The sequence below is a fragment of the Mustela erminea genome, chromosome 17 (genome assembly GCF_009829155.1).
Source record: "Mustela erminea isolate mMusErm1 chromosome 17, mMusErm1.Pri, whole genome shotgun sequence".
Lineage (NCBI taxonomy): Eukaryota > Metazoa > Chordata > Mammalia > Carnivora > Mustelidae > Mustela > Mustela erminea.
The window spans coordinates 29,851,196-29,876,142 of NC_045630.1; the positions used below are offsets into that span (position 1 = coordinate 29,851,196).

Consider the following 24,947-nt stretch of genomic DNA (forward strand, 5'->3'; position numbering starts at 1 on the left):
TCTTTTTTCCCCTTCTTGGAGAGATAAACAATATGCCATGAGCTGGTTAGCCACACAAGAAAAAATACTGATAACAGAAGAAGGATGCATACAATCACGTTCCCTCTGAGTGACCTGCTCTTCCCTAAGTCACTCCTGGAGAACCCTTTTTTGGGTGCCCGGGAGACCATGCCTACAACCCATAGCGCTGACTTCCTGACGGGTGAATTGCATTAGTCATTCATCCTCCTCATGCCCATAAATGGAGGACAAGCCCACACTGATGCTATCAGACGGATTTAAACAAGGCGTGTTCTGAGAGAGCCCTCCGAACCAGACTGACAACACTCCGGCAGCAAACTCATCTTCGGCAGAAGCATGGATTCTGTTTCATCTCATGCCTGGCTGCACACTGACAGATGTGTAGACCAACACCAAGGCTGTGAATACCTAGGGCTTGGAGCAGACCTCCTACGGTCCTATCCAGCTGGGGTGTTGCTGGAGGAGGCGACGTGGAGGCTCACACACTTAGCATTAAGAGGAGAATCCATTTCTTTTGATGAATGGTCTCTTTTTCATCTTTGATTAGAACAGGTGGACATTCCTTCCTTCCTGCCTGCCTGCCTTCTTTCACCTTTCAAACATCTGGGTGCCTATATAAAGGCCAGGCATTGGGCTTCTGGCTGGGCAATGCTTCTTCTAGGTGTTCAAACCATTTTCGCCATCCAGCCTAGTCACTCAATTAAAAATTAACCTTTAAGCAGGGTTTATGAGAAGAGAATCAGCTTTAACTTAGACCGCTTCACCCCGCTCTTCTTTTGTTATAGACAGGGGGTTTGAGGGGGCGAAAAGAGGACTAAACCTGTCCCTGGAAATCCTGGGTTTACATTCCCCCACAAAGTGGCTGTGTGACAGTGGGCAGTTTACTTAACCTCTCTAGGTCTCCGTTTCCCCTTCTGGAAAAACGAGTGGGAGGGATTTAAGATTCTTTCCATCTCTAAAATTCTTTAATTCCATAGGGCAATATGTTCCACAGTTTCCTCTGTGACCAGAACTCGTCTGTGATTTCCCAAGCTCGAGCTTTTCTTTGCCCCTTTTTGACTGTTAAACCAAATATGAATGAGAAGCAACAACATTTTATCACAAGCAACAAATTGCCCTGCCACAGAATGACCTTTGAAGGTCGGGCCACCCATTGCAATATCCAAGTCCAAGGGCAACGGTATGCCCAACTCCAGAGCTGGAGAGCTGCCATGCCAAAGGATGGAAAGGGTCATAGGCAGCCAAGACTCTTGGCTGGTACATTTTTAATAAACGTAGAAAACAAGAGCAGCCTTTTCCACTCAGATTGCTTAATTTGGTGCCCATACCATTGGAACGTTTGCTGTTAGGACAAAGATGATGTGATAGATGGCTTACTGAGTGCGGATGGATTAAATTTCACAAACCCGAAGTGGGTTATGGAGTCATCTGTAAGGCATTTTCTGGCAGGAGGAGGTGGTCTGAGTCATTACAGCAAAATCTCCACCCCCTTTGGGCCCTTTGTGAGAGTTTTCCCTGAAACGTAAGATTTGCTGAGCTTACTGTACTGCGGTGAACTGACTAGGGCAAATGGGTGCTAGTTCTTTGTGGTCGAGTCTCTCTTATTCATACCTCCCCCACGATGGTTCAGGGTTTCTTACTCCTTTTCCAAGAACAAAGCGTCCCAGCCAATGGTCTTCAGTTGATTTGGAGGATCCTCTTTGAGGTTGCGTGTGTTTTATGTTGATGGTCAAACGGTGCACCTCAGTTTGTAGCTATGGTGTCTAGGGGTGCCCAGCGCGGGCCTGGCCCAGTCCCTGTGTTGTCTCCCTATCTCTGCTGGCAATATGGCAACAAGGACACCTGACTGGCAAGGCTGTTCTCTCTCCGTGCTTGGAGATCCCCGAATAAAACTCTCTGTGGCGGTAAGCTGTAATTAGGTATGTGGGTGGAAATTAGCGTTCTCCGAGTACACCGTGTTAAGGCAGACGCACGGAGCTTTTTACTACCTGAGGCCACCCTGGTCCTGGGCCATAACTCCAGGACACTGTTTCCACAGGGTTATCGGCTTGGGGCTGCAGGTCCCGAAAAGAAAATCCTTCAGTACAGAAACTGGAACCAGGGGAAGCTTTTTATAGTTAAAACTGGGCCGCACAGTTCCATGAGAGACGAGGCAGGCATTGACCAAGCATGACTGTCATTCGCTTGCTCTGCTTCTGGAAGTGCACATGATCTCCAGTGTCCTAGTACAGTTGCAATTGTACGTCCATCTTAAAATAACACACCAAAACTTTTGAATAGATTCCTGGAGTCATGCTAGGGCCTCCATTTTGGACCGGAGAGCGCAGCGATCCGAACCTGGTTGCAGGGGAGCTTTTCCACGCCAGCCACCTTTTATACAGTAGAAGTCCCCCCGCCCACCTCGTCTCCCTCCTCCTCGTCGTCGGGACTCCAGGACGCCTGCCATTTGTCCATTCTGAAGCCTTACTTGATTAGGGGATTTGTTTTTGGAGGCCGCCCCCCGCCCCGGGGCTTTCCACGAGTTTCCGGCGTCCGCAGTCCGCAGCTACCTTTCCAAGCAGGTGACTTGGAAGCCCCGTGAAAGACAGGACCCTTGACCCCTGGTCGCCGGGTCCCCCACAAACGCCCCCACCGCCTGGCGACAGCCCCCGCCCCTCCGCCCGGAACCGCGTGCGCTCGCCGATGAGGTCATGCCCACTGCCGGGGAGCGTGTCTCCCGACTGGTGCGTCGCACGGGCGGTCCCGGAGGACAATGCGGACCCCCTGTCGTGATTAGGTGCCCTGCCCCCGCCCAGGCGCGGGCTGGGGAGTCCGCAGCCCCCGCAGCCCCCGCAGCCCCCGCAACCCCGGCGCCGGGGAGCGCAGGCGGCGGGCCCGAGGCCACAAAAGGACTTCGCCGAGCGCGCTCCGCAGGCCAGCGGGCTCCGTCGGCCGGCGCGGGGGCGCTCCTGCCCCGCCCCTCGCCGCGCGCCCCCCGCCCCGCCCCCGCCCCGGGGGTGGGGTGGGGGCGGGGAGGAGGGGGGTGGGGCGGGAGCGAGGGCGGCGCCTGCGTGCTCCCCGGCCGCGAGCCCCGCCTTCCCGGCCCCGCGCGGCGCTCGCGGCTCTCCTGCGCGGCTGCGACGCCGCCTGCACTCGGCCCGGCGGCGGGCTCCCTCTCAGGGCGGCCGGGCGCTCCCGCAAAGGGGACTACGCGCACCCGGCGGCCCGCCCGCCTCGGCCCCCGCCCTCGCAGCCTCGCGGCCTCCGCTGCGTCTCCCGCTCTCTTCCCGCGCCGCCGCTTTGTGCGGGGACATGGTGTAGCGCCGGCCGCCGGAGGAGGAGCCGCGCGCCGGCCGCCGTCCGCCGTCCGCCAGCCGCGTCCCCGCCCCCGGAGGAGAGGCCCCGGCTCGCGCCCCCCGCGTTCCCGGCCGCCGGGGAGCCGCGGGCCGCCGGCACCATGAGGTGAGGGCGCGGGCGCGGGCGCGGGCGGGGGCGGCGGGCCATTGTGCGGCGGGCGCCGCGACCCGGCGGAGGCCCCCACCCCCGGCGGGCGCCGCCCGGCCCCAGTGCTTCCGTCCCTTTGTCCCTCGGGCCTCGCTCCGCACCCGGCGCTGGGTCTCGTCGCGGCGCCGCCTGCCGTCCCCGGGGCCCTGCTCGGCCGGTCCCCTCCCCCGCCCGCGCGCCCGGCCGGGCCCCGGGACAGAGATGGGGAGGGGGTCGCGGGCCCTGGCGTGCGCGTTGCCGGGAGACGGGTATTGTTCCGGGCGGAGGTGAGGAGTCGTGCGCCTGCATCCCGGCTGGAACCGGGGGTGGGGGGGGGGATGGGGAGGGCAGAAAAGTTTGGGAGCCCCGAGTGTGCGGTAGCGGGTGCCGGAGCGCGGTGGGCGCCGAGCACTGGAAGGTGACCGGGCGCCGGCGGGGCGGGGGCGCGGGCGCGGCGCGGGCCTGCGTCTGGAGGGCGCGTTGGCCTCCGGGGCGGCCGCGAGGCACTGCAGCGGCCGCTCCCCTCTCGCAGCCCGCGGGTCCTCCCCGGAGCCGCGGCGCCAGCGTGCGGTCGGGAAGCGGGCTTGCGGTGGCCGCGCGGGAGCCGCGGTGGGCTGCGTGTCCCCCCGGCCCGCCCTGCTGGTGGTGACGCGCCGCGCTCTGTGCGCCCCGGCCCGCTCGGCGCCGGGAGTCCCCGGGGCTGGCGCAGGACTCGGGGCGGGCTGGCCTTCGGGCTTCGCCGCCGGGGGTCCCGTGGGGGGCTGCGCTCGGCCTCGAGGGGAGGTGGGCTCTCGCTGCCTTCGCCGCGGAGGCCCCTTTGTGCTCGAGATTAATGGCCAGCCGTTGCCAAGACCTTCATAACGCAGTACAATGAGATTTCAGCGGCAGAGCCTTGAGATTCCTTTGCTTTGGCGAGAAAATGTCATGTCATTGGGATTCTTTCTCAATTTAAGTAGTTTCCATTTTAAACCCTAGTTTTCTTTATTTTTTTTTTCTATCCAGCTTGAACATTTGCCATTTTTATTTTTAAATATGTTTCTGTGTGACATAACTGTGTTTTTCACTTCAGCTTACTGGGGATTTGAATTCTGTTTTCTCCGATTCCAAGTTACAAACCCTGATTTTCTTAGCCTTAAAAATGTGTTTAAAGCTTTTAAAGAAAAGTGACCCCTTTTTCTTAGTCATTCCACACAACTTATTTTCAAATGTAATGGATCATTTTAAAATGTAATTATGGCGTGCAGACCAGAAACAACATCTCTGAAAAATTCAGCCGGAAAAACTTGAACCATGGGTTTGAGGCTTTTTTTTTTTTTTAAATCCGGGTACTGATGTCCTTGAAAATGCAGGAACTGTAATAAAACATATGTAACGTTATATCTTCTAATAGCATTTATTGTTGATTTCTGTCTTAAAGACTCAATGCTGTAAGGAGTTTTGCAGACCAGAAGTTACGAGGTGTCCCTCCCCCCCAATCTCAACATTGAGAAATGTAGAACAGCGAAAACTGGGGTATTTTAAAATGAAATCATAAAAGCTTTTTGATTCAGAAGTTATGAACTAAAAAAAAAAAAAGGTCAAGTTCTGGGTACTCAGTGAAGTTTGATCCCTGTCCTGTGTAGTTGTCTGTGTGTCACAGGTAAATTACGTGTTCACTTATAAGTTCCTTTTCTAATGCAGAGTAATTTGTAAATTTCTAAACTTCCTGCTCTGTTCCTTACTGAATTTGGAGTGGGTACTTGCCAGCAGCATAAAAGCAAAAACATGGGTGGCCAGGTCTGAAAGGTTTGCTCAGGTAGTCCACAGCAATTCTTCGATTCTTCGTAGGTGAATTCTGAATAATTGAGGAGCACAAAAGAGGATCAGCTTTTCACTTGGTAGGCATTGGATTGTTTGGTAGGTGGTTGGTGCAACTCCCCTGTGCAAGTTTCCTTAGATCCTGGGGAAAGTAGGCTGCTTTGGTGTGGAAGTAAAAGGTTCTTGTGTCGGGTGCAAAAAGCTTTGGGATATTTTGGTGCTTAAGAAAGGGCTTTTCAGGTTATATTAATATTTGACTTCATCTCAGTGATGCTTTTGAGTGCAGTAGGACATTAGTATTAGGGTATTAAATAGAGTCTTTATATTAAGAGGTACTTGATGGTTTAAAGCCTGTACAGAAATAAGAACAGATGGGCAGGAATTTCCATGAAGTTGGTCAAAATTCCGAAGAGAGGATATGTTGCCATTTAAGTATTTGTGATAAGATCATTCAGATGACTTCAATTTCAGGAATAGCAAGCTGGCTGGGTGTAATATTCCTAGGCAGAAGGGGAGTGGATAATGCTTTACATTCCTGAGACCATCTTTAAGGCATTCTACACATGTGAAAAGCTCTATATAGAATTACTGGTTAATACTTTGTTTAAAGAAGATTCTCTAAAGAAACGAAAAGTTTCTCAGACAATACAGTGAAAAGGAGGAGGCCCCCAAAACTAGTAGTTTTGTTACCATAACTTCCAGGTTCTTGGTTCTACTATTTTTCATTTCAGTAATATTTCAAAAGAATAAGATGATTTGTGTTGGAGGTAGGTGTGTGTATATGTAGTAGTAATAGAGTGTAGGCCTTTTAAATGATTCCTTTTTTTTTTTTTTTTTTTTAACTATCTGGTTACTCCAGATCTTTTTTTTTTTTTTTAAGATTTATTTATTTCAGAGAGCACACAAGCAGGGAGGGGCAGAAGGAGAGGGAGAGAATCTTGCCTCCCACTGAGCACAGTGCAATGCAGGGCTGATCCCACCACCCTGAGATCATGACCTGAGCCAAAAACTCAAGAGTGGGAGGATGCTTAATGGCCTGAGCTGCCCCGGAGCCCCAAGATCTCTTTTTTACAGAAGGAGGAGCTTTCTGACGTAACACAACTGTACATAGACTAGTGGGTAAGAAGAGCCTGGAAGATTATTGCTTTGATGTTTGCGGGTCCGTTGTGTATGTAAATAGTCCACGCTTCTACTCACCATTGTGTCACTTTCTCACCTTAGAAAGAAAAGGCGTGGTAGGGTTGTGAGGCTTCATCGAAGCCACTGGCTAGCTGGGGAACCTGCAGCTAATCACGTGATTTCACTGATCCATGTCTTAAAATATGTAAAAAGGGACCGTTTTTGACAGGGTAGTGGGGGTCAAATGATGGTGGAAGAGAAGATGTTTGCATGCGGTGTAGCGAGTACAGTAATGTTGCTTCTCTTGTTTCGGGGCTGGCTCTTAGACTAGTTATGTAAAACTTTGGAGTAGTCTGCTTTACCTTTCTGGGCCTCTTCTGGTTCCAACGTGGTAAGTAGGTAACATTTTGCTTATCTTCTCCAGGTAGTGGCTCTCTTGTTGATAGGCACATAAATGCGTTTCTGGGCTTGGAGGGAAAGAGTGCTTGATGTCCTCACTCTTGGGGTTGCTTTGGGAGGTGCGTGGTCCCAGAGAGTGGCGGTGGGAGGGTTTCCTGGAATGCTCCGTATCTGATCTCCTGATCCAGTCCAGCCTTCTTATTTCATAAGTCAGGAAATCTTTTACCATTTCCTTCCTCTGTGGATATTTAGACCCTCCGGGATACTTGTTATGATTTTTTGTTACTTTGCTTTATGGTAATAATAAGCTTACTGCACATTTTAGAGTGTCAAATGATCAGGGCTCAGAAGATTCAGGATTTGCTCGTTAATGGAGCAAACTTGTAAAAATGGACATACCCTGTTTTCTCACAGGATTGTTGTGTTGAGTGTCAAGTAGGATGTCCGGGAACGGATGCAGCTACAAGTGCGTCTGTTCTCGTTGGTCTTCACTTACACTGTAGCTGTCGGGTGTCTGACTTTCCCACACAGGTTTATTTTAGGGGCAGCAGCCAAATTTGCATTTTTGGGGGAATGCCAGCGCTCCTTATGTAGGCATTGGTTTGTGTTTTAGATGTTTATTAAGTATATAAATCTTGGTAACAGTTTGGATTAACAGAGAAGATTTACTGACGTTTGCACAGTGTTCAAGCGTTCCGGTACATTGCTAGCCTAGGTGGAATAAGCAGAATAACTAGGCGGACCCCATTTAGCTGGCCTAGAAGAAATAACATCCCAGTCTGATGGTTTTGGTTCCTTACCCTCCACACAGCTTAAATATGGGGTGATTGTGTAACTTGTAAAACACCCAGTCTTCATCATGGATGTAAGAAGGATTTGGGAAAATGTGATTTTGATTTTAATGTGGTCGTGAGAGAGGAAGAGAAGTAACCCTTCTCTGTTGCTTATATCACAACATGCCCCACCCCCCACCCCAATGATGAATGGGATTGAGTGTGAGTAAAAGTTAAAGGAGAGAGTCTGAGATGAGCTGTACCTCAGTAGGTGGTTCCCCAAGTAAAGGCTTAGGAAGCTTTCTGGAGTAAAAAGCAAAAATGGAATTCTTTGTCAACCATCTGGGATGTAGTTCCAGATTTATCTACCCACCCCCCTCCCCAGCCATTCCCCTGTGTTCCCATATATTCTGTATATACATATTTTGCTTTTGCATTTATCATTGTTTTATAAATAATGGACTTTTCTGTCCTGTTTCATTGTAAGCTCCTTGAGGGCAGGGATTGCATTTTTATGTTTATGGTATTGGTAAAATATTTGGCCAATGGAAGGTGCTCATGTCAATATTTGGCTTTGGCCCAGGTTTTCTTTTCCAGAATCTGTGCCCTGGCAGTAACAAGCACCATTTTTGGAGCACCTTTAACATTCTTTAAGCTGGACTGGGTACCAGAGGGTATATTCTGGTATTTGGTATGTAATAAATGTTAATTTAATTCAAACAAAAGCCAGTATCTGGACCACAAGATTGGGGTAGAGTTTTTCTCTTATTCAGACACAAATGGAAATGGCAAAACGTGTGTGACTCTGCTTTGTCCAGCTCCAAAGCTCTTTGGAGGATACCAGGATCCTGCCCTGACTCATTGTATTCTGAATTAATAGAAGGTGGGTTTTTCTGTTTCTCAGTCTTTTCGATATGAGACTTATAACTGTTTTGAGCAAAACGCTTTTTTTCTGTGTCTCTTGGGTTAGCTTGTTTCTGTTCCACTTAGTGCCGCCTTTGTTTTGATTCTCACCAGTGCTTTAAAATGCCCGTAATTGCTTAGTTTCTGATACAAAGAAGATGTATTTTTCAGCTCAGGCTGCCGTAACAGACAATAGCATAGACTGGGTGGCTCGAACCTCAGAAACTTAACTTTCTCAAAGTTCTGGATGCTGGCTGTCTGAGATCAGGGTGCTGGTGAGGTCTGGCTCTGGGTGGGCTCCCACTACCTCCTGGCAAACTGCCTTCTTGTGGTGTCGCCCTGTGTGGAGACTTAGAGACAGACAGAGATCTCTCTTCTCTTCCTGTAAGGTCACCAGTCCTGTGGATTTAGAGCCCACCCTACGACCTCATTTAATCTTAATTATCTCCTAAAAGTCCTGTCTCCAAATATAGTCACATCAGGGGTTAGGGCTTTGGCCTACGAATTTGGGGGGGGTGCACAATTCAGTCTTGTAGCAGAAGGTGCCCACATTTTTTTTTTTGTTTTGTTTTGTTTTTGATAGGACTTTGATGGAAGAAGCTAATTTGTATAATGTTTAGGCAGTCTGTAGATAGGTTTTAAGTAACTCTACATGTAAGTGTATTTTGCTAAAGAAAATAAATGAGGGAGGTGGTTTATGCAGGAGACATCATATGTTCTAGAAATTTCTATATATGGGGAAGCTTCTGTTTTTTAATGATTCTAATAAATTAGAATCATGCAGCTTTTTCAAAGAACCATTTTGATGTGAAGCCGTGTCCACATATCTAAGTGTACAGGTGGGCACGGCAGCGGGTTAAGGGGACAGGCTTTGAGGTTAGTCTGAATCTGGGTTGTTTTGACATTTACCAGTTTGTTAACTTCTGGAGTAGCTTCTAGTTTGAGATTTGAATTTCTTCTGTAAGAAGAAGAGGCTTTCTGCATTATAGAATTGTTGGCAAAATTAAATCAGAAATTATAGAAAACCCTGGCATGGCACTTGGCACATGAAATGGACTTGAGAGGAGGGAATCCCTTATTTCCATGAAAGTCTGCCGTCTCCTCAGTTTGTGGTAACCATATGAGGAACCCTGTAAAATGGGACAGCTGCGTTAGGACACAGCTCGGCGGTTCCTTACAAAGTGAAATGCGGAGTTACGTTCCCAGGTGTGGATACCAGAGAAGCGAAAGCCTTCATGCACACAGGAGCAAGTCCACGGATGTCCATGGTGGCCGCGTCCAGAGGAGTCACACAGTGGGGACAGCCCAGGTGGGTCCTGACAGTGCCAACTCGGTAGGGAAGAAGATTCAAGATCTGCAGAGCATAGGTGGCATCAGATGAAGAGCCCTTTAGGTCAGATCGCAGGGGAGCATGGGCTGCAGTGAGGGGCTCTTTCTGTGGCTCCCACGTGTGACCGTCTGCTCAGACCTGCAGTCCTGAGATGGCCCTCCCCCTCCTCTCACACCAGCATCCCGAGCAACTTGGGACAGTTCAGTTTTTAACAATTTCAACAATTCATGAATTTGAAGTTTTAATTTAAAAACTTGGGTTATTTTTATGACTTTGTAATCTCTTTAATCATTCGTATGTGTAGTATTTTGAGGGAATGAACCAATTACTGTTGTCCGGATAAATGCCTGGTCAGTGTCGTGTTGTGTCTTAGTGACTTTTTTCCTTGCGTTATAAACTGCCAGTACAGGTTTTATGTAGATTTTAGAAGATATGGAAAGTTTGAAGATGTTAATAACTCAAACCCAGACCATCCAGAATTCTGCTGTTTTGATTTGTAGCTTTTTAGGCTTTTTGTAATGCACATATGCAGCTGTAAATGTGTTTGTGTGTGTATGTCTATGTTTTAAGTAAAGGTGAAATTATACTACATTATATGGTTTGTAATTGGCACCTTTCTATGTAATTCTTGTCACTAAATACCAAGCTGTGTAATTTTAAGTGGCTGCACAGTATTTTTTCACTATGCTTTGGATGACCTTAATCTACTTAATTTATATCTTAGGGGGTGGCCTTTGATATTTTTTTTCATTATTTTTGTTATTATGAAACTGCCATAAACATCTTTGGATATATGTCTTTGTGTACATGTTCGATATTTTGTATTTGTACATCTACTTGTATTTTGTGATAAATTCCTAGTAGTAGAATCAGCAGGATTTTTTTTGTTTCTCTTGCTTTTTTTTATTAGTAGGTCCTGTGAGGTCGACGTGTGTGTTTGCAGCTGCTTTTCTTTGATACTGCTGAAGTATAGGCCACTGTTACCTCATGTGAACATTTATTTATTTTTAATTTTTAAAAAAGATTTTATTTATTTGTTTATTTGTCAGAGAGAGAAAGCGCGTGTGCACAAGCAGGGGGCACAACAGGCAGAGGGAGAAGCAGGCTTCCCACAGAGGAAGGAGCCCATGTGGGGCTCCATCCCAGGACCCTGAGATCATGACCTGAGTCGAAGACAGACGCTCAACTGACTGAGCCACCCAGGCTTCCCAAGATTTTATTTATAAGTGGATCTCTGCACCCAGTGCGGGGTACAAACTTAAAATCCCAAGATCAGGAGTCACAGGTTCCTCCAGGTGATCTAGCCAGGCACCTGTCACGGGAACATTTAGTGTCTCCCTGTTTCCATGCAGCAGTTGGAATAATCTTAAAAGTGGCCACCAACTATTGTTATTCCTTGCTAAAGCCTTTGGTGGCATCTTCATACTCTTAGAATAAAACCCAAATTATTAAGGTCCTGATCCATCTGTGTTCCTAGTTCCCAGCACTGCCTTCTGTAAGTACACAGTAAATATGTGAGTGAATAATAAGTGAGGTGAATTTACGAGGCCAAAGGGAATTTTATTAGTTTTACCAGATTAGCAACATACATGAGAGTTCCAGTTAACTGACCTTCTGGCCAACTTAGGGCATTATCCACACCCAATGTGGGGCTGGATCTCCTGACCCTCAGATCAGGCGGTGCGCACTCCACTGTCCAAGCCAGCCAGGCACCCTTCTGTGTTTTGATTTGCATTTCCTTGATTGCTGGGAGAATCGGACATTTCTCATGTGATTATGGAACAGCTCTGTTTTTGTGCGAGTTGTCTGTCGTCCAGTTTGTCTGTTTTCTCCGTGGAATATTCAGTCCTCCTTGCAGTGATTTATTATGTAGTTAACAAGTAGCCCTTTGTCGTGCAGGTAAATCAGTTGCCTGGTAGACCGTGTGTGAACTGGCGGGGTGCACCTGGGGCTGGTGCCCCCGGATTTGCCCGTGTGTTCTCATCCCTTGGCTGGGCTCCTGTGGTGCGTCTTTCCGTCTCTCACCTAGAAGTGGCCATCGAAGTGCGCAAGCTTTCATCAAACCTCTGCCGACAGCCTGTTCCCCAGCCTCCTGGGCAGAAGCCAGGCACATGCTCAAGCCCAGAGTTAAGGGGCGGGGGGGGGGGGTGGGGTGCGGTGGCGGAGATATGGACTAGTCACCTTGTCTTTGAGTTTTGTTTGTTTTGGTGTAGAAGCACAACCATTTCGTGTCACATCTCTCTGTCCTTACCTTGATCATTTCTGCCTTCTCCAGCCGAAAGCTGTATGTGTACGCCCCTATGTTTTCTTTTCCTTTGGTGGTTCCATTTATGCTTCAGTGTAAGCCACCTGCAGTTTCTTGTGATGTCATGTGGGAGACGTTAGGTTAACCTCGAGCTAAATAGTGAGTGTTTGATCACCTGTCAGTATCCTTTGTTGACTAACCCATCCTTTCACGTTGGTTTAAAATGCCATGTCAGTGTGTCCTGGGTTTCCATAAACACTGGCTTCTGGATCTGGACTTGTTAATTATCTCATTCTGTGCTGTTTCCTCACAGTTCAGTGACTCTAAGTTTATAATATATTTGAATGTCTAGGAAGTGAAGTTACTGTTCATTTTCTTAGGATTTTCAGAACTTTATTTACTTTTCCATTTAGTGCATTCTTCTAGATTAGTTGTGGAATTATTTTATCAGTTACAACAAAAATGAAATAAAAAGAATAGGTACATCCCTAACCCTGTTGGGGTTTTGGTTTGAATTGTGTTAAGGTAATGGACTAATAATGGGTAAAGGACAGAATTGACCCTTTGATAGTATGAAGTTTTCCGTTCTGTTTCCGTATTCAGATTTCTCACATCATCTTTAGGAAGGTGCAGCATCACATAGTTTCTAGTTCAGTAGGTTTGATGCGCTACCTTTAAAAAAACTTCTATATTTAGAAGTTAAACTTTCAGCTCATTTACACTGCTAGTACATCTGTTCTCATGTTTGCTTTTCTTAATTTTACTTAAAATATATGTGCTTGTATTTAAACATAGTGTCTGGGATTTTAAAGTTTTTCCTTTGCTAAGAACTTAATTCCAAAGTCAGAATTTACATTCTATGGTTTTTTTAGATTTTGAAATCTGCTAATGGTTATTGGGTACTCATTGCCTGAAATGCTTTACCTATTTCTAGGTTGATATTCCTCCAGTAAGTTTTTTTTTTTTTAAACATTTTATTTATTTATTTGAGAGAGATCTGCAGAGATAGCAAGTGAGAGCAGGAGCTGGGAGGAGAGGGGCAAGCAGGCTCCCTGCCAAGCAGGACCATGGTGGGATCATGACCTGAGCCAAAGGCAGCCACGTAATGACTGAGCCACCCTCAGTTGGAGGAGGTGCCCCTCCTCCAATAACTTACAAAGTAGTAGGAGCTGTTGTTACTGAGTCAGATGAGGACTCTGAGCCACAGAGGGCTACGGTGACTTGCCCAGGGTCACCTGCTAGTAACCGGTGGGGTGGGGGGTCCCGGCCCGGCAGGCTGGTTCTAGAGCTCACGTTCTCAACCAGTGTGCCCAGGGGCCTCTCTGTCCTGGTTAACTTGTGCGGACTGAAGTGTGTATTTAAGTTTTCTAAAATGTTGATGTGTGAGGAATGATTTGTTTTCTCCATGATCTCATCGTATAAGGGTGCTTTATTTTCTGCAGGTAACTAACTGGTCCGAGAGCAGGGCTGCGTGGAAGGGGCAGGCCTAGATTGAGCGACACATCAGCGATAGCCAGGCTGGGGAGAAAAGGCTTCATTTGTTTGGCTTTAATCCTAAACAACGAAACAAAATTATGAAAACATTCATGCTGTGGTTGCAACTGTGTTAAATTCTTAGAGGAACAAGAATGAGGCAAGTGTTAGTTCTTGTTTTTACATAATTTTTCTTTAAAAATTGTAAGATAGGATGGAGCTATACCCCTCCTGTCGTGATAGATTTTTCTAGTATAATCCCACAGAAGGTCATTTCACCCAAATACTCCAGGGCTCCTCTAGTAAGGCCTGGGGTTTACCTCAACTTCCAGTTATTTCCTTTTAACCTCCTGTTACCTCATCTCTGTTAGCTTTCTCCTGTTATTCTCTGCTTGTAACTGTTAAAATGCTTTCAGCGGCAAGTAACAGACTGAAAGTATTTAAACGTCCACGTTTACTGACCTGTAGTTGGGTCCAGAGGCAGAGCTGGCGTCAGGCCCACGGCAGCCCAGGCGCACTGGTGTCTTTGATCTCTTCCCCACGCTGGCCTCATGTTCAGACCCTGTGGTTCTCGGAGGTAGGAGGGTCATCTCCAGTGTCCCCTTTTATCCCCCGAAGGTGTAATCCATCTACTGCTGGACGTGCTCATTAACAAACGTCCATGCAGCTTGGTGGGTCTGCACTGTGTGTGTGCACCTCTGTAGCCGCCAGCCGGGTCAGCAGACAGAGCACCCTTCCTGCCCGTTAAGTTCTTCCAGGTTCCTGGCCCGTCAGGGTCCCTCTCAGATTGTCATTTCTGTGGCTTTGCCACTGGTTGGAAACGTGCTCCTCATTTGGAGTGGCTTCATGAGGCTTGCACTTGCACGTCCTACATGGCTCGCATTGCTTTGTCACTGAAGCCTGTGCCTGTCACCGAGAGACCAGTGGGGCGGAGGGGAAACCGACTGACAGAGCCAGTGCCGCCAGGCACAGAAAGTTGATAGGGACCGAGTTTCAAAACGGTTAGTTCATTAGTGGATGTTTCTGTGTTAGGGTTCCTTTTCTGTTTTTGGGCAACCTGACATCTTCCTGGGGTCCGGCAATGCATCCTTTCGGGACCCCTGGACCTATTTTGCCCTGTATTATGTTTTCCTAGACCTATCCTTCTGGATTCGCTGTTGTGTGGCTCTGTTGTCCCATCCAATCTGCTGTCTCTGCGGTAGTCAGCCCTTTCTGCGGTTCCCTTGTGGTCAGCTCCTCTCCTAACACACTTCAGTGGCCTTCCTTCACCGTTAGAATTAAGACTGAACTGGTCGTGGTCTGGGGGGGCACAATTCCTGCATTCTTCTTGCTCTGTGATTCCAAAATTAGTGATGTGGCCCAGTAAGATAAATCCTCAGAAACCACTTTAAAAAGGTAAAGATGTGCATAGACATGATGCATTCTCTTGTGCTTATAGTTTAGTGGGGGAGTAGCCATTAATTGCTTTTCACAAGCTTTGAGGAGTGGTAAATGGTATCATGAGGGTAGAGACCATTTCATATATTTGTGTTTGCTTTCTTTCAAAATGTCATCTGCAAATAATACTTCAGAATTTTCTCTTGTAGTCTTTTTTACTTAAGGGAGAACAACAGGATTATTTTGTATTGGTTTAGTGTTTTGTGATACTTGTCTGTTATTTTGTTCAAATCATCGACTTTAAGGAAACTCTCTCTGTCATCTTTTTTTTTTTTTTTAAAGATTTTATTTATTTATTTGACAGAGAGAGATCACAAGGAGGCAGAGAGGCAGGCAGAGAGAGAGTGAGGAGGAAGCAGGCTCCCTGTTGCCGAGCAGAGAGCCCGACGTGGGACTCGATCCCAGAACCCTGAGATCACGACCCGAGCCGAAGGCAGCGGCCCAACCCACTGAGCCCTCCAGGCGCCCTCTCCGTCATCTTTTTATATTCCTCTGGTTGTGGAAGTTTTTCAAGGTGTTTTCATTTTGCAGGTTTAACAGAATCCTCTTTGGCTTCAAAGCCTTTCTGCTCTTTACCAGCTGTGAGATCTTCCCTTGGCTGTCCAGATCTCAGAGCCTTTCTGTGCAAAATGGGATTAACAGTCCATTACCTTGTTTTGCAGTTCGCTGTGGTGCATTTAGAGGATTTATGGATTTGGTGTGTTCTAGTTACTCTTTTCTTTGTGTTGCACCTTTACTTTTATTTTAATAAGTACAGGTTTCTGACTGTTCCTTGGCCTTTTTTCTTTGAATGTGAATGACTTCTGTTTTTAGGCACTCTAGGAGCAAGGAACCAGTTAAACTCTTAGAGAACGTATATTTTATTTTTTAAAAAATTTTATTTGACAGATATCACAAGTAGGCAGAGAGACAGGCAGAGAGAGAGAGGGGGGATGCAGGCTCCCTGCTGAGCAGAGACACTCCCTTCCCCCATCATGACCTGAGCCAAAGGCAGAGGCTTTAACTCACTGAGCCACCCAGGTGCCCCGAGAACTTATATTTTAAGATGACGTTTAAAATGTGTTAAGAGGAATCTTCAAATTGAAAAACAAAGCTCTGAACTGTAGAGCCATCGTCTGCATCGTGGGGAACCAGCCTCCTGTTTCCCCCATCAACCTTCAGCTCTCCCCGACCTTCCCAACCTTGTGCTTGGGCGCTGTGTGGCCCCACACTTGCTCCTGAGACCCTTGACCTGTCCCCGTGGCACTCAGGATTGATGTCTCCACCTGGCCCTTCGGCACCTTCTGTGAGCCTTCCACCAGGCCAGTCTTTAAGGATGGTCTGTCTGTGGTTCCCTGAAGGTGCCCATGGGATTTTGGTCTTGTTTCTTCTGTTCTGTCTTCCTGAAAGTTGCTTTGGTGCCCACTCTGTCTCTTGCTTCAGTTTTCTCTTTACTTTATGTCTTTAGTGATCACTCCCTTCTTGGGTGGATAGCATCTGTTCACATTCCAGAGCATTTGGTACTACTCCAGGCATGTTTTCCCTCAAAAAATTAAAGGTAAGCTTTTACTCAGGTGCATTTCCCTAAGCACTTTGTAACATGTTGGGCATCATCAGGGACTTCTAATAACTTTTAAAAAATAAATTAAAAAAATAAACTTATAATTAAAAAAAACACCAAAAACTAAACTCGTGATTATTGATTGTTTTAGGCCTTCCCATTTTAATTCTCTAGTTGAATTCTGCTATTTTTCAAAGGTATTAAGATAGTACTTTGAACAATTTTGAGTTAAATACAGTATGGTTTTTATACCCTTATAATCAAGTTACGCGGAAAGGTATGATTAAGTGACAAAGTGAAGGTATCATGGTGTAATATTGGGATAAGAAATTTCCATATGTAAATGTTAATACATTTATGTAGTATAAGGACGACACATCAAGTCTCTTTTTTTCTGCCTGGAAACCTTACTCAAATAGGTATCCTATCACCCAATCAGCAATTCTGTTTCCTTTTAACTGATTAATTGGTGCAGTTCTATTTGAATCTGCACAAAGCACTAAAATCAGAAACTGATTCAGTAACATTTTTATACAAATCATGGGTACAGTTGTGAAGCAGGCAGTTTATTTTTTGTGAGCTCCAAATGTATTCTTTCCCTTTACTGGTGGATGTTTGGAGTTGAGTCATGGTAATCCGGGCTCATACATCTGAACTTTGTAAGGCAGACTGGAAACTCAGACGAGTTGATCTTGCATCTGAAATTGGTAGGGCAGGCCAGTAGGTTGGAAACTGGGGATTTTTATGTTACAGTCTTGAGCCAGAATTCATTCCTTGCTTCTTCCAGCTTCTGGTGTTTGCTGGCAGTCCTTGGCATTTCTTGGTTTATATAAATGCATCAGTCACTTTCTGCTTCTGTGGGCATATGGCCACCTTTCCTTGTGTGTCTCTGTCTTCGTGTGGTGTTTTCCTCTTTTAAGGAGACTGGTCCTATTGGATTAAAGGCCCGACCTACCTCAGTGTGACCTCATTGTAACTGATTACATCTCTAATGACCCTGTTTTCGAGTAAGGTTCTGAGGTACAGGGGTGGGGGGTGGAGGGTGGGTGTTAGGATTTCAACATCATTTCCATAGTTTCCTACTATGGTATGGGCCACAACTTTGGTCTCCTTCATCTCTCCCTTTGATCAGCTAACTGCCCAAGATGACACATTTGGGGGGATGTGTGCATACGCACACGTTAAATAGAAACACATGCAAAACGTCCATAAGGGCTACCAGAACTAAGAAATTGCCGGGCATAAGATCAACACACAAAAATCAGTTGTGTTTCTATGTATCAGCAGTGAACAGTCTGAAAAAGGACATAAGAATGCAGCTCTATTTACAGTACTATGTAAAAGAATGAAATACCTAGGAATAAATTTAAGCAAGAAAGTGAAAGACTTGTATATTAAAAATTATAAAATATTACTGAAAGAAATTGAAGGTCTAATTAAATGAAGAGAGCTCTGTGCATGGATTAAAGACTTAATAATGTTAAGATGACAGTACTACAGTCATCTACACGTTCAATATAATCTGTCAAATCCCAATGGCAGTTTTTTTTTTGCAGAAATAGAGAAGCCCACCCTAAAATTCAGATGGAATTTCAAGGGATCCAGAATAGTAAAAACAATCTTGAAAAAGCATAGAGTTGGAGGACTTCTATTTGCTGATTTAGAACTTCCCCCAAAGCTGCAATGATCCCAGCAGTGTGGCTCCAGTGTGGATACAGCCCTGTAGACCAGTGGAGCAAGACGGAGCATCTGGAAATGAAATTTGCACATTTGTGGTCAGTTGACTTTTGGTAAGGGTGCCATTCAATGGGGAAAGGATAATCTTTTCAACAGATGATGCTGGGAAAACTAGATATTTCTCGTCATTTTGAAAGAAAGTATTTTTTCCTCCACTGTGAATCCCAACCTCTCAATCAGGCTTTATTGATGTGTGGGGCTAGATATTCTGTGTTGTGGGGGCTGTCCTGGTTGCTGCCCGTAGATGCCAGTAGCTCACCCCAACCGTCTCCCAGTGGCCCCCAGTGGCCACAGCCAAAGATGTCTCCAGACAGCCTCAAATGTTGCATGGCGGAAAAGTCCTCTCAGTTGAGATCTATTACTCTAAATTCTGTAATATCAGGAATTACTGTACAATTTTGAAAAGTTTAAAAAAAAAGCTTAACGTTTAAAATATTTAAATGTTTTAAGTGAGAAAAGGTGATTTTTGTGCTGTTCCGTATTTTTATTACAAAAGACACATCTGTTAGCTTGGTAACATCACCACAATTTGTAAATAGTGTTTCAGAAAGAAAATCTGTCCTGAAATCAGTTGATAAAATCCCATTTCTAAGTTAGGAACTCCATGAAGATGAAAAAAATCAACTTTGAATTTTAACACAAGTGAAATGGAAAAAAAAAAAAAACCATTGAAAGAAATTGTTATACCTCATTGTTAGTTCATGCAATTATTTAATTAGCTCATTGTTTTAAAAGATATTTTCATGATGAACTTTTGTGTCCCAAAGACTTGATGAGTTTTCCTCACTGATCTGGCAGCTCGATACAGGCCAGGCACAGGGTACGAATTCCTGGCTAGAGGTCACAGTATCTCCAAGGTGAACCTTTGCTCACGCGACTTGCTAGGTGCTTCTGGTGAATCACTTTATATAACGGATTAGGATAAGCCGGGAGATTGGTGTGGTCACTTACGTTGGAGGAATCCTGGGTTTAGTCATGTGGTTGGTGAATGACAGCTGAGGTTCAAATCAGAGTCCTGCCTAATTTCAAAGACCTTGCTCCTCAGACTTTATACGGCCCGTAATTCTTTTACTTTCTAGTAAAAGAATTTTTACTTTTACTTTCTGCTGCTCAGATTTGAGGTCCAGTCTTAAGATCAATCACATCCTGTGCTGTCTCTGCTCTCCTCTCAGAGTTTGTACAGGAAGGAAGTGATGGGCAATGTAGTGGGGGGGGGCAAGATTTTGTAAGTCTTTGAAGGACAGGGTAAAGGAATGATACTGATGGGCCGTGAAGGGCACAGCCACCTGCAGTGGGGGGATTAGCCTCGGTGATGCTCTGGCTGGAGAGAGACAGAGACAGCGCATGAGTGAGCATGGCCAGCAAGCAGTGGAGCCTGGACCCGAACCTGGGAGTGGTTCATTTTCAAACCTGTGTGTACTTTACCCTAGGTCTTCAAAATGATTTGAACTTTTCTGGTAGATTAATGACTTCCCATTTGTGGGCTCTGAGGGCAGCTGTAAGATTATTTTGCAGAGTACTTATACACCTGTGTGCACCAAGCTTTGCCTGTGATCTTGAGCTGCCAGCCTTCAATTCACATGCATCATATTTCAAGTAAATATGTACATGCTGTTAAGATATTATACAGATTAATTTCAAAGATAGTAAATTCAAAGTGCTTTTATATGTATTTTTTTTTAGAAAGAGAGAGAGGGAGGGGCAGAGGGAGAGGGGAGAAAGAATCTTGAGCAGACTCCCTGCTTAGTGCGGAAGGGGAGGGGGGACACGGGGACATGGGACTTGATCCCACAACCTGGAGACATGACCTGAGCTGAAATCAAAAGGCGGTCACTTAACTGACTGAGCCATCCATGGCAGGGGCCCCCCCAAAGTGCTTTTCAATCACATTTTCTCAGTCAACGTACAAGTCATGACTTTAAAATGGCCTTCTCATCTTCGAAAAGTTTGAGAGCCACTCTGTAAGTTTATTTTATCTGGTATTTAATCTGTTTATTAGGTGGAGTGTGGCAACCATTTCAAAAAAGAAGTGGGGAAATCCCAAAACGATGAACGTTTTTAAAGCCATGGCAAGAATAATAACAAGCTTTTATGTTTTGGTCTTTAGATAAAGCAGAATTCTGTTGAAATTATGAAATGTTACTAATTACCTGTATAGGTAATAAGGTAATACATACAAATAGTTCAAATAACATTTTAAATTGGGAAAAATTTAAGTTGTTAGAAAATTACAGCCCTCACTCATAAATTATGATTTTTAGAAAAAAAATGAAACACTCAAATTCCTTCTTTTAAATTATAAAACAAAAGATGCATGGGCATGTTATTACCTAGGATTTTTAAAAAAAGATTTTTATTTATTTATTTGACACAAGGAGAAAGATCATAAGTAGGCAGAGCGGCAGGCAGAGAGAGAGGAGGAAGCAGGCTTCCCACCGAGCAGAGAGCCCAATGTGGGGCTCTGTCCCAAGATCTTGAGATCATGACATGAGTGGAGGCAGAGGCTTAACTCACTGAGCCACCCAGGCATCCTGGATTTTTTTTTTTGTAAACCAATTCTTGCAGATGATGCTTTTCAAAGAAATGTGTCCACTGGGCAGCGGTTTTTTCCTTGTACATAGGGAACCTGCAGAGTAAAGGCATCTCAGTTGCTCTCAAGATATAAATGGGCTGGGACTTGGGCTTGTGTTTCTGTGGCTTTAGATTTTCTACCATTAGGCTGTGGGTGTTGGCGGTAGTCTCTGCCTGACAGTGTTTGCATCCCTTCTCAGCTACAACAGGGTTAACTGTGGCTTGGCAAGTGGAGAAAAGGAGTTCTGTGCTGTTTCCAGCCTGCGGGCCCTCGTTGCCAGGCAACAAGCATTGTCAGTCAGTACAGGGTATCGGAAATTGGTATTCTGTGTCCCTTCGCACCACATGCTCATTTTGTAATGGGAGAGAAGTGGTTTTGGGCTATTTTGCAAGGTTTCTTTTTAAAACAGACGTTTAAAGATGATTCTCCTTGCTTTTTATAATTGGTTACTTTAAAGGCCTGGGAGGTCTTTCTGTTCTCACATATAAGTTACACTGAGATGCTGTGTTCAAAGAAAGGGTTTTATATTTTTGCTTTGTATTGTATTTGTATATTTGTTTTGTTACTGTTTACTCAAAAACGAGTACATTTTTGCTGGAAAATTCAAGTTAAGTAATTGGAACATCAGAGCTTTATTTGTTTCTTTTGAAGTATGGGTCCAGAAGTTAATGTCAGAAGGCCTTGCTTGATAAAGATTATTTTTACAGGATTCCTAGCCTTATATAGAATCTCATGTAGAATCTAATAGTTTATTATTTTTTTTTCCAGCAGAAATCAAAATCTTCTGATAGCAAGTGGATGACAGATAATAGCCTTTTCCTAGAGCATGGTGGTACGGTATACATACTGTCTCCTGTCTCAGGGGTGGGATGTTTGCGTTGGGCACCTTCACAGTGGTGTCCTGGCCACCCCCTCTGTCCTCCTCCAGGGACAGGCTGTGAGGCCAGTTAGTGACCTAGGCCAGGCTGTCTTCCACGTGCTTCTGATAAACTGACTCATTTAATCTTCATGACAAACCTAAACGGTGCTTTTGCTGTGCTCCAAGAGAGCACACATTGTGTGAGATAGAGCAGGACACGCAACTAGCTAGATGGAATTGGGGTTTGGGCCTTGGAGTCCAGACCCATGTACTCAGCTGCCACGAGACGGCGCCCTTTCTTTGAATCACTTTCTTTTCTGTGCAGTGGTTAAGAGTGATGATCTTTTCAAAACTACCCCCCCCCCAAAAAAAGCTACAGAATTTTTTCAAGTAAATTTAGTATCTTTTGCCAGCATTTTGGACTGTTACTGCATTTAGTTTGGCTATAAATCGTGTATGACATAAATTTTAAAAGGATGCAGTTTGTGTTCTTTTCTATTATGGCGAATTGTGTATAAAATTATAAATGTTACGGCTAATTACATGTCGAGGATTTAGTGCCCTTTTCCGGCCTGTTTCTGGGCCACTTCCCATGCTGTTCCTTCTGGGAGAGTGCGCAGAATGCACGGTGTTTTCTGGTAGCCTAACACACATGTATATAGGGAAGTAGGTTATGAGGGAATTCTGATGTGATGCATCCAAAGTCTGAAGCCCTTCAGCACTGGATCTTCTGCTTCTCAGTTGTTTTCTGAGTTCATGTTCCTCTTCTTCATGGAGAACCTTTTTGACGCTCATATTGGCAATCTCGAATGAGGAGTAGAAGGCTGGAGTGAGGCAGGAGAGGGCAGTGCCCGGTGTCCTTGGAGCTTTCTGTTAATGCAAGAGATGATGGATTTTCTTTCTGCTAGGGACCACATCTCTATTCCCATTTTTTTTTTCTTAAAATAGAGATTTACTTATTTATTTTAGAGGGGTGGGGAGGGGCAGAGGGAGATAGAGAATCCCAAGCAGGCTCCACGCCCAGTGAAAGCCTGATACGGGGCTCGATCCCATAAACCCAAGATCATGATCTGAACCCAAATCAAGAGTCGGATGCCCTCCCAGGTGCTTCTCTACTCCCATTCTTTTTTTTTTTTTTAATTTTTTTTTTTTTTTAAAGATTTTATTTATTTTTCAGAGACAGAGGGAGAGAGCGCGAGCGAGCACAGGCAGACAGAGAGGCAGGCAGAGGCAGAGGGAGAAGCAGGCTCCCTGCCGAGCAAGGAGCCCGATGTGGGACTCGATCCCAGGACCCTGGGATCATGACCTGAGCCGAAGGCAGCTGCTTAACCAACTGAGCCACCCAGGCATCCCTCTACTCCCATTCTTTAGCTAAAGAACCCACTCTTCCCTCTGACTCTCTCCCTCCCCCTGTGAATATTCTGGCACATCTTCTGCCTTGAGACTCCTTGGCCTGAATCCCCCCTGATTTGTATGTACCATCCTGATCAACCAGATTAGCTCTACAGTTTACTTCCATTTCTCTTCACTGTTCACCATCTTAAAAAAAAAATTTCCTCCCTTTATTTTTGTGCATTCATGTACACATTTGATTATGAGCTCTGCATATTTTGTTCATTTGATGTTTTGCATTTTCTATGCTTCTAAAAAAACAATTTTATTAGTTGCATATTTCACTGTAATTTACCTATTTCCTTTTAAATGGCTATTTACATGGTTTAAAGTGATTCTGTATAATGAATAATGCTTTATGAACTCAAAGGGTTTTTTCCTCCTAATTGCAGCTAATTCCTTAAGATAGATTTCCAGAAATAGTATTAGATCTCCAAATAAATAGAAACCGTTTTAAAAGCTCTTAAATCACAGTGCCAAATGCTTTCCAGAAGTGTTGTGCCAGTTTTCATGGCAGCCTGCAAATATACAGAGTGTCCATTTCACAGCAAGCGGCGGCGGCAGAGAATGTTTTGATGTTGACCTTTAAATCTACAAGGATTGACTCATGGCTCCACTGGGCCTTTATCCTGAATCACACCTAGACTCTAAAGGTGGTGGGATTGCGTTTGGGAGGAGGAGGGCCTGGCTACCCCCATCTCCTCTGGCTCTCTTTAAGTTCCGTGATGATGCATTTGCTGCCTAGGTAAGCGCTCATTTACTGCTGTGCCCTTTGGATGCATGAAGCAACAGACTCTTTCTGCTTTCATTGTTTTGATAAGTTGGAGGGTGTGGGACAAAGTAGTGAGTGAGTCTTTGGAAATGCCATTCCCTTGGAAGCTGGGGGCAGGAATAGGTTTGGCTGTCTCCTTCCCCCTGCCTTTGGGCTCTGTACAGTCAGCATACGCATCCCAAACAAGGTCCAGGGGGTGCTTCTGGGATGTAGCCTGAGTTACTGTTGCTTCTCTAGCTAGAAAATCATTAGCAACTCTGGAGGTCAAGTGGCTTTTCTCAGAATGGTTGTTACAGGATTCCAAACTCTCATGTGCTGAGAAGAATGTTTTCTCTGAGGAGAGCAGGCTGAGGGAAGGGACTCCTGGTCACCCCGGGCTTTGTCACTGCATCCAGCACAGTCAGCCCTCCTGGCCTTGAGCCACTTGGACTTAAGGGACTTGAAGCTCTTGATTCTCTCTTTATCACCCTGGCTGCATCCCTGGGTCCTTCCCTCTGCTGTATTTCTCTTCTCCCCCTCAGAAGTTGCATTCCTCCCAGTTTTTCTTTATGCCCCTTGTGCTGCTGATTCCCAGATTTAAACTTCAGGTTCCCTGTCTCTCGTGAGCTCTAGACAGTCATCTGAGAACTTAATTCATTTGTGTATCTAACAGGCACCTTTGATACCACATGTCCAAATCCACTTGTGCAGTATGTTCCTACAAAATTACACTGACTGAGAAATGGGTCTTGCAATGACAGCGTTTTCTTAGAGTCCTAACTAAAACAATAACATAAAGGGCTAAATTGTTAAGGCAAATGCCTTCCACCTCATTTGTTAAGCTTTAGATCCCATCATTTTCTTCTAGTGAGAAGGTTTGTCTGCATCCTCCTGAATGACTGAGTCCAGAAGTTCTTGCTCAGGACTCAGGACACTTACTTATGAGAGCTCTCATGTGTCCCCGTGCCTGCAGGCACTGCTTCCAGTTCTCAGGTTAGTATTTTTCACATCAGCTGATGAACAAGAATCTGGGCGGTTGGCAGGGTGGACGAGCTGCTGGCTTGGGGGTGCACTGTTAGTGCCCTTGTACTGAGTGTGGGGTGCACTGATTGATTGTGACTGTACTTTTGCCTTTAT

The 24,947-nt window shown here is 45.6% G+C and overlaps 1 protein-coding gene across 5 annotated transcripts in view; it reads left to right on the plus strand.

Moving 5' to 3' along the window:
- Nucleotides 1-2,810: 2,810 nt before the first annotated feature.
- Nucleotides 2,811-24,947, plus strand: part of ENAH (ENAH actin regulator) — a 131,392-nt gene continuing 109,255 nt past the window's right edge. Inside the window, exon 1 of one of the 5 annotated variants that reach the window (XM_032319077.1) lies at nucleotides 2,811-3,462. In XM_032319077.1, the coding sequence (XP_032174968.1) occupies nucleotides 3,458-3,462 (5 nt within the window). In that variant the 5' untranslated portion in view covers nucleotides 2,811-3,457. Of the gene's footprint in view, nucleotides 3,463-3,489; nucleotides 3,771-3,806; nucleotides 3,902-18,029; nucleotides 18,290-24,947 lie in introns of those variants that run through there. The other 4 variants (XM_032319076.1, XM_032319075.1, XM_032319072.1 and 1 more) reach the window with 4 other exon arrangements.